Source organism: Melanaphis sacchari, unplaced genomic scaffold, assembly GCF_002803265.2.
Source record: "Melanaphis sacchari strain LSU unplaced genomic scaffold, SCAv2.0 Contig60_pilon_pilon, whole genome shotgun sequence".
NCBI lineage: Eukaryota > Metazoa > Arthropoda > Insecta > Hemiptera > Aphididae > Melanaphis > Melanaphis sacchari.
Window position 1 is genome coordinate 68,738 of NW_020271429.1, and position 14,538 is coordinate 83,275.

The 14,538-nt window shown below is 23.3% G+C and overlaps 1 protein-coding gene across 1 annotated transcript; it reads right to left on the reverse strand.

The window, feature by feature from the left end:
* Nucleotides 1-1,257: 1,257 nt before the first annotated feature.
* LOC112600066 (chorion peroxidase) lies at nt 1,258-11,026 on the reverse strand. Its single transcript, XM_025347213.1, has 15 exons — nt 10,957-11,026; nt 7,677-7,823; nt 6,926-7,002; nt 6,310-6,403; nt 5,828-6,219; nt 4,988-5,161; nt 4,498-4,576; nt 4,169-4,314; nt 3,799-4,040; nt 3,322-3,454; nt 2,999-3,236; nt 2,079-2,171; nt 1,850-2,019; nt 1,655-1,763; nt 1,258-1,501 (listed from the first exon to the last, which is right to left on the reverse strand). The coding sequence occupies exons 1-15, from the start codon at nt 10,962-10,964 to the stop codon at nt 1,423-1,425; spliced, it is 2,181 nt and encodes a 726-aa protein (XP_025202998.1). The 5' UTR covers nt 10,965-11,026; the 3' UTR covers nt 1,258-1,422.
* Between the last annotated feature and the right edge of the window lie 3,512 nt (nt 11,027-14,538).

Genomic DNA, 14,538 nt, shown 5'->3' on the forward strand with positions numbered 1-14,538 from the left:
ACGTTTCAATCAGCAATCTTTAGTAAAAATATTAACACTGCATCTGTATGTATTCTTTGTTATATTATCTATTAAACATTTCCAGATCAAAAATGAGCAACATTCGTATACGTAAGTATTGATAATTTTGTTTTTTATTGTCATCTTACATACGAATTATTATTTTATGTATTTAAATGAACGATAAATATTAGCAATTAGGATTATCTAAAACTAAAAATTCAGTAAAATAATATTCTTGATTGAGTAAATTTAGATTTAAATAAAAAAAAAAAAAAAAAAAAATGAGTTTGGAAACACCGGGTACATTGATATTGTAGTTCTAATTTTTCTATATAAATATAAATTTATTTCCATCAATAAAAGTTGATGACACGGCGTTCTAAATAGGCTATTTCGCTACACTACTGTCATGGAACTATTTTTTCTCTTTCTCATATTATTAGAAAATATAAAATATTTATCAAAATACAGGAGTTTATCTGGGTAGCTACCTGTTATTTTTGAAACATAGAAATTAAGTAAATTATATGATGATTTGAATAAACGATTTTAGATTACTTATATCGTTTAGAAAGATTTGGTGTTTTAATTTATTTTCTGGTGGCTTCAGACGCTATTCATCGAACTTGATTTAAAACATTTTAAGTGACTGCTTTGCAATGATCAAATTACGGTAATATTTTCAGATACGTCATATTCTTTATAATTATCATAGTTTAAAGAAATGAATCTAGTTATCTTATTAGGTTATTATTCATCAGTAATATGATTAACAATTTTGTACGTTTCATTTTTAGTATAATACAGCTTAAAAAAATATATCGTATAAAATAATTAATATCAACTATTACATAATATAAATATATACATCTTTGAATTTTTCATTACCAACTATTTAGTTGTTTTTGGTTTTTTTTTCATATGTATACCCTAAATATATAATAATATAAGATTTCATAGTAATATAATCTGCAATAAATAATCGATTTAATATATAATAAGATTGTAAAAAAAAAAAAAAAAAAACAATTGTACAAAAATAAAAAATTGGTATTTATATTTAACACTTTGATTGATTAACATTGAGTAAAACGAGAAGGAACTCGACAGTCAAACATTTATATTGAAATATCAAAGTCAAGTACTTCTAAATGAAGTGGCACTTGAATTTAATTTAATTTAATAAAAATATGCTCTTTTGAATTTGACATTACTTATTAATGTAATAAAAAAATAATAACAAAATTTTAGTAAAAAAAAAAAAAAATGAATGCTTAAGTGATTATAAAATTACCAATACATCATACAGTAATCACTGAAATATATGTCATTAATTTTAATTCAATATTTAGAATATTATGCCATTCTGTGTATTATATGATAGGTGGTATTTAATCAGAATTGAATAAACTTCATATTTTATGACGTCGGAAAATCAGCCCATTTATTAAGGTTTACTGATGGAATAATTCCACTGCGGCATGGTACTCGAGGGTTTCTAAACAAAAATATTATTAAGTAATTAAGATATTTATCATTTTACGTGAATAATGTACATAATATTTATCAAAAATTTTTCAATGAAACATTAATTTAAAAACTAAAAAGTAAAATATATTAAATATTTTAAATGTATATACGCATTTCTTACATTTCATGATCAGGTAAAACGATTGGCCATAATTGAATAGTGTCAATCAAATCAGTATTGTCACATAACACTCGGGCTAATCTAGCTTTCCGGATTTCACGAAGTTGATCTAAATGTAAAATTAATGTAAAATCGTATTTTTAATGATTATTTTTAAATTATAAACGAATAAATTAGATTTATATTTTTAAATACCTGGAGTAAACGAAGATGGTTGATTTGGCAGTTCATACCAAAAACGATCACCTCTTCTGGCATAACTAAATTGAGTGGCTAAAATACAAGAAAAAACTGGACCTGCCATGCTTCCTGGTAATGGTTTTTCGGATACACCACCAGACCATAAATCTACATCTTCTGGAGAGCTGTAAGAACAAAATTAATTATATAAATGATAGCTTTAATTTTGTGAATTCTAACTTACTCGTATATTGTTGAATATCGATGTATAGTGGAATTAGGCATATCACCAGACAAACTTTGGAATAAGTCAGATGCTGGTAATCCACAAAATTTTCTAACACAAACATATAATTAAAGTAATACAAAATTAATTTCACTAATTTCACTTTTATTCATATATTTTATGTCATTCTATTGTTTTAAAATTTACCTCATCAATGAAGTAGGTCACCCTAATGGATATGTTAAATTTTAATTCAATTATAAATTGTTAATAATATAAAAGATTCTAAACAAAGAACTAAGACTCTATTTCCATTAAAAATCTGTTCTTACGTAATCTAATTTTTTTTTTAATGTATCGAAGTAAAATTTTAAGAGAACCTCTTGATATATAAGTTTCTTTACTGAAAAAATTAGTTTTATTAATATTTATATAAAAAAAAACTAGAAAAGTTAAACTTTAAAAATATCTTTTAGTAATTCAAAAAGAACCAAAATTTAAAAAAAATAAATCATATGTTTGCAAAGCACTAATAATTAAAATATTTATTATCTACAGTTATTTATTTTTAAATTACATCAAATTATATTGAAAACTATCTATTTTCTCATTTATACTCGCTTTCTTTCCAACCAATAAAATTTACAAATAATATTCAATTTTTGGTCACAATGATAATTAATATTAAAGCAACTTTTATTTAAAAATTTTAAAAAGAAACAAATCCATTTTTGTAAATCCATTACAAATATAAACAAAATTATTTTCTCGTGGAAATATTTGAAAAATGAAAATATTTTGAATAACAATAAAGGCATTGCCTAATAATTAAATATTTAATATATTTAACTTATAAAAAAGCATAAATCAATGTTTATTTTAAATAAATGTTATGTACATTTAATTTCATCACATTACAAGACTATATGATCACTTACCTATATTCCATAAATCCAGGTAATCCAAAATCTCTGCCTCTTTGGATATTAAATGCTACTAAATCTACTCCAAACCGATTACCTGGTTTTTTGAACAATGTATTCGTGACTTCCTGTGTTATTGAATCATCCATAGCTTGAGCCACTTGATTAGTTAAACCCATTATATACTCGTCGAGAACTCCAGCTCTATACAAATCGTATGGACGGCGGATGAGATCGGACAATTTTTTAGAAGCTAAATGGACGTGAGTTAAAAATTATTTAATTTTTTTACTTATTTTAAAATAAATATATTAATATGATAATTTATTCTTATCTACCAATGAATTTGTGAGCTTTACTCCATCTTTCAATTGAAGTCGGTAAAAATGTGTGTCCAATTCTAAGAGCTGCTGCTGAAAATTCGGATAGGATGTTGGGGTTAACATTTGGATCATAACCATCCCAATAACCCTAAATAAAAAGAATACATTGCTTAATAAGTATTAATTATGATAAAAATGTATAATTTAATGATTGACACATTCATATTAGATATTGATAAGTGATAACCACACACAAGAAAATATAATCATACCTAAGTATTTTAATACTTTATTACTACGCAAAAATGCTGTAATTCAGTAACTCAATCTTCAAGTTCAACAATAGTTTTCAATATATATAGTTATGTTTCATTTAAAATGTGTATCAAAGTAATAATAAGTTATTATTTTTTTAACAATTAAAATAGACCCAGTATGACAGCATTCTTTCAAGAAATTGTAATCAATAGTATTATTAATTATTTAAATTACTTCTTTTTGTAACAGTAGTCCAAATTTTTCCATAACTCCTTTTCCAAGTAACGTAGGCAAAAACTCGTTATAAGTTATGTGCTGAATTTCTGCTATAACGATTCGTCTTGCTTCTTGGAAAACAGTTTCGTCATCCCAATGTGGATTAATTCTACTAAACTCTTTTGCTATTCTATTATGTTCTCTTGCCCAAATTGTATGCATAGTAGCAAGTACGAGTTGTTCATTTACTCTAACTTCTCCTACAAATTAAATGGTGTATATATATATTTAAAATTATTATTTTAAATGGTGTCTGTATATATAATATGTATAAGTATAAAACTGTTATTTAATAGTATATAATATATAGTAATATAATTTAATATACCAGCATCAAAACAATATTGCGAACGGTTTAATCTAGTACATCCTTCGTCTGGATCTTTAAGTCTCAATGGCAACAAATCTTTTAGTCCGTGATCAATAAACGCTGGATTCATGCGAAGTAAACCTCCATAACCAGCTCTTAGATGTCTATATTTAATTTAACATTATACAGTTATCAATTATTTAATAGTCAAAGATTCAAAATAACCGTTTAATATAATCTTATAAATTATAATATTCGTTTAATATTTTACCATTTAATAAATATAAACTCATTTCCACATAAAATAAAAATTAGGTGATTCAACATATTTTTAACTTTTTAATTACCTGGCATAATCTTCAGTAACACTGTAAACTGTATTTGCATCGATTACACCAGTCAGGGTATTGAATGGTACTCTTGAACCTAAAATAATATAAGACATAATTTGTACTGTGTTGTATTAATAAAAAAAATTTTACTGAAAAATTAGTAACAAAATCGTTCAAACATATAGTAATACACTTAGTATTATATTATTTTTTGTGTTTTTGTTATGAATGTATGCGCTTAATATACTGTTGTACTTATCCGAAGTTCACTTGTAAAAATATTTTAGTTTTTTTAATTATTTTTAAAATAAATGAATCTATTTATATACATTGATAAATGAGTTTATGTACCTATAGTTAAGCATGTTATAATTTTATTTATAAGTAATTATTTATTTTATTTAAACTTTAAGCTATTACTAATTAGTATTTAATTTATTATTTTAATAAACATAATATTACTTAGATTTCTACAAAATCTTAAAAATGTAAAATATATCCTTACCTAAGCGACATCCTGGTCGTACAGATGGAAAAGCTCGTACAAAATCGATACATTTTACATTGAATTTACTATAGAAGTAATCGTTATCAGGAACGGAAATTTCATTACAGTACGGATGTTTTAAATGTGGAGGTCGATTACAGCATTCTTCTGGTTCATTCTTTGTAATTGGATCTAAAAAAAAAAAAAAAAATGTATTTATAATATAAAACTTTTTCTTGAAATTCTGTTGATGAAGATAGAAAGTTATTTACATTATTTATAAAATTCCAGTTTACAAAATAAATAAATAAATAAATAATCAAATTAAATTTGTATTAATAAAATATCAAAAAAGAACGCAAAATAAAAATAAATTGTAACATTTCTAAGAACCGAATAATTAATTTATCAAATAGAGAAACATTGATAAATATTAATAGTTGAAATTCAAATAAATTCATAATTGTACAAAAACTTCTCATTAATCAATATTTAAATTACCAGGTATACTTATTTTTATCTTTTTAACTGACTGATCATTCGAACTATATAATATTGATTATTGTAATTTTTTTTTATGTGTTTGATTATTAATATAATTTATATAACTTACGTATAATCATTATAGTTTAACTATATTATCAAATTTATCATGATACACTAAGAATTAAAAGTAAATCTTAGATCTAAATACTTTCAGCAGATAATTGTTAATATGTTAAGATTAACTAATTTTAAATAATTAAGCATTTGAGTTTATTTACCAATACAACAAATAATAAAAAATATACATCATCGATATATATTTAATGTAATTATAATATAATCTGTGTAAAATATTTTTAAGTTAATCTTTACCAGCAGGCGTTCCCATGAGTGTGAAATCGTGATCCATAAACTGACCAAAAGCGACCAACATAACGGTAGCCGCGTGTTCGTGATATCCTTCGTCGGGGTGCATTGTACTAGACACTACTCTAGCTGGTGGTAGATCTCGATTTCTGAGGCTGCTGACTTTTGGTCCACTCATGCCGTCGGAAAACAACGGTCCGACTAGTCTCGAAAAAGGCGTATTGCTAGCTCCCCACGTCGGATGCTTAACGTTATTACATAGACCATCATATCTCCTGTACTTGCCCGGTCTGCACTCGACGTTGGATAAGAACGCCGGACACACCTCTCTGATCAAAGTTCTCGATGTATCTATTTGAGGCAATCCTTTTTCAACTTCTTCGTATGAAAGTCCATAGCTGTAATATTGTAAACATAATGATGTTAAGGATTACATCGGTCCATTGCAACGAATGTATTTGCGAGTGCGTATTGCGATTGCACTTTACTTTTTAGTCAATTGTATGGATATATCCAACAATAGTTCGCCAACAGATGCCAACTCTTGAGGCGTCCACTTGTCTTTATTTGTTTGTGCCACATCTGAAAAATTGAATATTTATATAAACCATCCTTGCAATAATTCAGTGGTATTATTGTAAATGTAATTTGTGATTGTATATTAGAGGTCACGGGATGTAAATTACATTTGTCTATTATTTTATCTGCTTTCAATATGCAATAGCTAGTATTTACTATTTTGCAACATTTAAATGGATACAAAAAGTATTCGAATCCTCCAACAACAATGATCCAGTAAAACCGGTTATGAAAACTGTAAATCCTTTCACCGATACTGATTATCATTTATCTTTATTCTGTACAGGTGAAGTATTTAGCTTTTTTATTGTAACTTTATTTACATTAATACATGCATTTTACACTTTAAGTTAATTAAAATAACTTAAAAATGATAAAGTTCGTATAAAGTAAAATGCATATATTTTTAAGAACTTTAAGAAAATTATTTTTATTAATAAATGTTATCGCACTAGTATAAACCAATATTAATCTTCTAGTAGATATGTGAACATGGATTTATACTTTAGTTTTGTTTTTACTTACTTATTCTTTTTCTGGCATCTATATATGCTTGGTTGACTGCTTCATATGTGATACATTGACCTGGTAGACCAAAACCACTTGAATATTAAAAAAATAAATATATTACAAATCATTCATTTGTATTACCCTCATATATTGTAATTCATAATGTTCAAATTTCTACTAAGTTATTATATTCATATTATATTTAAAAAAAAAATTTAATAGCTCATCGATGTAATTATATTTCATATAAATATTATATCTATTATTGAGCTTATCCTTAATTAATTTAAATTATTTTTGTTTTATAATTATTTATTCATTGTTAATTTTTATTTCAATTAATTATAAATGAAATCAATTAGGTACTTATAAACGGGATTTATGATGTTTCTGTAACGATGATATCTTAAATAGTATAAAATGTTGGTAATATACACTTAACATTAATATATAAGTACCACCGTACTTATATATGTACCTTCTTTCCATTTTTTTTTTAAAAATTGGACCTTAAAAATATTTAAATTGTTATTATTAAAAATCATTATTATTTAAAAAAAATTCTATTTATTTGTTGATTGTAAAATTAGTTTTAATATGCATACGTATAAATTATATATTTTACATTTATACGCTAAAATATATTGAATCAAGTTTCTTAAATTTCTAATAGAGCTAAATAAGTAGAATTCCGGTTTAGGTTTAGATTTAACTTAATTAATTATTAATTAATAAATAGTTAACTGTCATAAATGTTTGTACTTACAGTGGACCACCTCTTAATGTATTAGTATTAAAATCAAAAAAACTAGTTCTTCCTGAACCAGTTAGTTGAAATGCACATTCGCCATCTATAGATTGAGTTTTTCCAAAAGTGCATATCGTCAGTAATAAACTGACAATTATAAAAACTCTAAAACAATTCATTATGGAAATTTATAAAATTTCTGAAGTTAAATTTTTTTTACTATCTTTGTTATAAAATATATAATAATAACTTTTTAATATGTACATAAATTTATTTACATGTTATTTAATGTAGAACCTATTAATAAATAAAAATATAAAACTTTTATTAATTAAAAAAATAAATAAATTATAGGTATTGTTATTTGTATAACGTTTATACAAAACTTTATTTTTATATATAATATATTTATTTTTTTAACTAAAAATAATGAATTATTTATACTTCCCAAATAAGATTAACCAATAATTTTGAAATACAAAAATGTCATAATCAAGCATTACCTAAATATTACATTTTATAATTCGAAGAATGATCAGCGACCTCAACGGTAAATAATTAAAAGTAAGAAGCTACAATTAAAAAAAAGTCAATTTTAATAATTTATGTATATAGATAAACTATAATATATTGTATTTATGGTCCAGAACAGTATAGTTGCACTTCAAATTAACTTAATCAAATTTCTTTTATTTGAATCAGCCATTTTATTCTTCTTTAGTAACGCTATTACAGTGAATGAGAGGGAAATATTTTTTAAACGAATATGATTTATTTTATTCATTTTCTAAAATAAGTATCTTATTTTGAAATAAAAGTAATGACCTTAATCATAAATTATCTAATTTTATGGTTTATTAAAATGTATATTTTTCAAGTACCTTTTTTATTTCTAGTTTCTTTCTAATTTTTAGTACAATTAACTTTTAATTTACAACATGATTTAACTATGTGTAAAAAGATATATTCTTTGAAAGTTTTCACCAATTCAAGTCTTTACAAAAATAATTGTAAAATAAATCCTCTGAGACCTCGTAATTTTAAAATTATCCAATAATTTAATTTAAAGATATTTTCCTATGGGCAATATGTTTTTGTAAAAATAAACGCCAGTTTTAAAGATTTTAATCCGTAGATACGCGTCGTGTCTATGAGTTATATTTTAATATAATATAGTGTTATATATTCATGTTATTCATGACATAAATTAAATTTAACTATAGTACCTATAACTTACATGTCTTTCGTTATCAATTATGTACATTGTCATCCAATATGTTATGTTAGATTTTTAGATATAAATCGTTAACAGTGTACCTAGTTTGAATAAATAGTTTTAGAGAAAACTACAAAACAAAAATTACGTAAATGATTAGATTAAATTTGTTATCTAGATTTTATACAACCGATTTACGTAGCGAGAAAAAATTAAAAAGAACCATTATATTGTGTTTTTGGCTCACCCACACTTTCACTAACATCTGAACAATATTAATATTATGCTTACCATCATGCGGGACTTTAAATATCATGGTCACAATTTCTATAGCATATAATGTTGTGAGCATTAAGCATTTAATTATGAGTAATTTAATAATAAATAATTTAAGCGTTTTACAGTAAACAAATCGAGTGTTGAAATGTTACTAGTTCAAGCGAAAATACAATTCTACTTCAACGAACGTGATTATGTACTGTAGCCATTATATCATTATTAATAATAATTTTCAAAAAAATGATTACATTAAATACTTTATTACATAACAGTAAAAATGAAGATATGATTGGCAACAGATTTCTTAATTATTGCTAGCAAAATCACGACTTACTATTTTTCCGATAATTTTTTGAACTTATGTTACAAATTATAAATAATAAACCTTCACATTTTTTTACGTAATTGGTGAACCATAAAAAAAATAATAACTTTTGAACAATGTTACATATAAATCTTGTCTCTTAAATGCTAAAATAATTTAATCAATAGATAAAATGGATTTTAAATATATTAGTATAAAAATAAAAATATACAATGCCATGCTAAATGTAATTGACCATCAGCAGAGAAAGTAGGCACCCAATAGAAATTATGTTTTTTATTATCACAGAGTTTTATGGTGAAATACTTTATTCTATATCATATTGTCTGGTATTCTTTTAATAACATACCTTTTTTAGCTTTCCTAAAATGTATTTTCACACCCATCATTTTATGTCGATTGGTAAATAATTATGCCATTATCTACTTACAAAGTTAAGCCCAAATATTTCAATTTTTTCAGCATTTATAATATTTAGTTACTTAATACTTACAAATTTAATTAATGTATTTTATTTATTATTTCGATACACATATCTAGTCTTATTAAAAAATATTTCTATAATACAGATTGAAAATAGTTTTTGTATTATTTTCAATGTTTTGTATTTTAAACCTAGTATTCAATAAATATATTTCAAACTGTAAGATTATTACATCATCATAGTTAAAATTTTATAATATACTTATAAACTATAATAATAAAATACAATTTATATTTTAAGTTCATTTTTTTTTTTTTTTAAATATACAAAAAATGTACGTATATATACAACTTAAAAAAGTGTATAAAAATATAATTTGATTTTTACATTGTTCACTGTAAATTATTTATGTCTGTACTAGGATAAAATGCATTAAGCAAAAAATAAATTGACATTTATATAAACACGATTATCATAGTATATTTTATCTGAATTGTATCCAGATATCGTTAAGATTTCATGTTTCATTCCGATACATTTATTTACGTATAATGTATAAATATAAACTAAAATGTACCTAACGAATACAGACGGGGAATAGCGATGCAGTTTAAATTTTATTATACACATAATTCTAGATTTTACAATAACTTTTTATAAACATTTATAACTATATTTTTACTTCAATGTACATAATACAAACAAAATATCACGTACATATTATTATTATTGTTATTATTATTTAATTTAAACAACCGAATTAATAATAAAAAAATATCTGCTTATGATTAAGTCATATAATTATGCATTAAAATCAAAAAATTAATTTACTATAGATTATGTATCTATACCGATACTTTTTTTTGGATTGATTAAAAAAAATAAATTTTCAATTTCAAAAATAATCGTTATTAGTTAAATGCAAAAACATTTGTCTAATAACTTATCTGGTTTTATTTTTATGAACATTAAATTTTAATTACTCGTATGAATTGTATATTTCATGTTTCATTATTTTTATTATTATTAATACGAATTTAGTGTTTGAACTTACCTATCCATCAAAGCGATTTCCTATTGCACTGTGCACGTGTATTTACTATTACGCATAAGGAACATGTGAGTACACTACTAGAAACAGACTCGATGACCCCTTTTTTCACAAAAATTTCCCCTACCAAATTTACATATGTCTGTAAAAATACAAGATGCCTTTCACTATAGTCAAGGACAACTCGGAAAATGTATGGCGTCACACCGGTAAAGTGCATAATCTAAGTAAAAATATCACACTCGGAAATCGCATCATTCAAAGCAGATTGTTCCATATACTGATATACGAGTACATAGGTATTACACTTATTCCAAACTATCTTATAATATCTACTGACTTCAACATTCCATATCATTAATTTTAAATATGCACTGTCGGTATACTTAATCATCTATTAAAAATTGCCTGGAAAAATAAAAGTCTAACAAATTATCGCATGCGAATTGAAATTTGTGTGTGAGACACAATATATGAAAAATTATACTTATTATACGACTGCTATGAGCTGTATCTAATAACTTCATTTTAAAATATATTCTTATATCGTTAAAATATCTTATATATAATATATTTAATTATATTTTTAACAATAAAAATAGATACATTGTTCAATATGGGTGTATAATAATATAATATAATATTATATTGATATTCAATTAGTAGTCAATGGAGAAAGTATATGTTTTTTTTTTCTTTGAGTTATCCAGTTATATAGCGAATAATGTTATTATATTATTATACAATACACTCTCTTAACCTCTACTAAAATCTTCGAAACCATATTTAGCAGCAATATAAATATATTATTTATGACTAAAAATAAAAGACGCCTTTCACTGTATATAGTTGAGTACGATTCGGAAAATATATGATTTCGCATCTTTGGAGGACTGCATAATACATAGTTTATTATTCCTGATAAGTATTTGAAGAAAGTAGTGTTTAGTATGTTACAAGTGATGCGACCTGGAATTTAAATGTACATATTTTATTAGAAAATATTCTAATAAAATGATTAATTTACTCCTTCTAGGTTGAAAAGTTACTATTTTAACGTGTATATTTAATAATTTTTCCACAAAATAAAACAATATGCAATTACTTAATGCAAAAGAATAACACATAATTATTAATTCATCAATATTCAATATACATCCATTTTAAATAAAAAATATAAATAAATACGTAACATTTTACAGAAATATCTGTAATTTAAATCTTAGTGGTGTATGAACTATTATTGTTTTTTTTTTTTTCAAATATATTTTGTAGATTATATTAGTTTTATTAACAATTAAATACTAACCAAACCAAACCATCATAAAAAGGATTATTGTTAACTATACTATTATAGTATTATAGGATAAACCCTAATAATTTTATACAGCAATTCATAATTTATTAAACAAAATACAAGTTTTTAGTGATTTAATTTGTATATTTTATTTTTATCGTAAGGCTATTTTAACTTTCTTCTTATTGCATAATAATATAATATCGTCATATTAAAGTACATCGTGCACCAGATGTTTTTCTATTGTTTCAAAAATGTATCAATTAAAATATTATGTAACAGTGCTCAGAGAACTTCCCTACATAACTTAGTTACTATAATTAAAACTGAGTCCAAATTGTTTTAGTTTCTAAAAACTAATAATAATTATTACCATATAATAATTCCCCATTTTACTTTAAAACTTTTATTTTTATTTATTTTTTTTTTTTTTTTGTTGTATATAAATAATTAATAAAAATGTTTAGTTTAGAAACCAACATTTTTGTTATATAATTTCAAAAAAATTATTTATGTATTTATGTACCTAATTTTAAAACAGTTAACTTTTTAAATATGGGTAGTACCCTATGCTATATTTATTTTATATAGTGATTCATCATACATATTCACCCATTTTTTTTATCATTGCAGTTATTCAAAATCTGATTTTTTAAATATGCTTTAATACTATATTTCAATTTTTTTTCTATTTTAGTAGTGTCCTAAGGAAATACAAACTTCTTTTTTTTTGTGAACCTCTTCTCCATTTTTTTCTGTAAATTATTTTACAAATAATTATTCTAAAAATGTTAACGTATCAAAATAAAAATACGAACGAGTAATTAGGTTAGGTTAGGTAGTATTTTTTTTTAGTATTATATACTAAGAATATTAATGCCATAATAAAGTGTTAGAAACATATAATATCTAGTGATGGATTGACCTTAGTATTTAATTTTAATCTGTTATAATTTAAACTTAGTTCAAATTACCCAAATACTATAACACCTAAACACTAGATTCAATATTATATATTAAGAACCTTTATACTTAGTTATTTTAATAACTAAAAAATTACTCACGTATGAAGTGTAAAACAGGTTTATCGAAATTTTTAAAACAATTATATTCACTAAATAATTTAAAGTAAAAAAGAGAGAGGGTTCTCACTTAAAAAATAGAAATTTGTATCGTAAATATTCCAAAGTCTAACTTTAAAGAAAAAGGCGATGAACACGCTTGGTGAATTACCTTAAAAAGTTATATTTAATGTTTATACTTTGCTAAAATTTTATTTTTTTAACATGTATTCGTGCAACTTTTTACTAAGTACATAAAAAGTTTTTATTGATAGCTACAAATTATAAAGGCGTGTTTACAGTTTACAATTTAATGTGTAATCTCTATTGGAAAAATTATTATATCTGAATGAACCTTTTTATTGCTGATTTAATGCTGAAAAAGAATCAAAAGATGATAGTAAATAAATTCAAAAAAAAATCATAAAACGATATTATTATAAATATACATAACATTTTTATTGTTCATGAATTTCAGTTACAGTTCAAATTTCTAAAATCTAAAATTTGTTCAATATCTATTAAATACCTCTGTAAATGAACTGAAAATCAACTATAATAATTAATAATAATATATTAAATATATTCAGATCATAATTCATTGTATTTATATCACAAATATTACAGAAACACAACTTCAATTCTTTTTTTTTTTCCATGTCAGTACTATTTAATTTTTATCGTCGAGAATATTTTTTTTTAATTTTTTTTTTTTTTATTTATTTACATGTTTGTAAAACTTTTATTGTGTACAAAATAGTGCTATAATTAAATAGATAATAAATATTATATTAACTATTATGTTATTCTTAAATGTTAATGAAACTTAGCTAATTAATATTCTTCATATAGTGAATTATTTGGCGTTTACATAATATACGAAATAAGTATGACTCTCTTACGTGCCATTAATTTATTATTATTGCCTCGAATAGGCTTTTATCATTCTTTTAACACTATAATCTAAAAGAAGTGGAAAATGATTATAATTTAATTCTATTTATAGAAAAAATATCTATGAATCGTATGACTAATATGTATTAATAATCCAAGTGTTTCTATTAAATATATATTTATCGGTTTTCTTTCAAACACAAATAAAATTCCATATACAGTAGAGACTTGATAATCCGGATGAATTCAGACGAATTCAAATTACCTTCTCAAATAACTAAGATTTTTATTTTTAATTCCACCACCTTTATATTTATTGCACTTAAATTACAA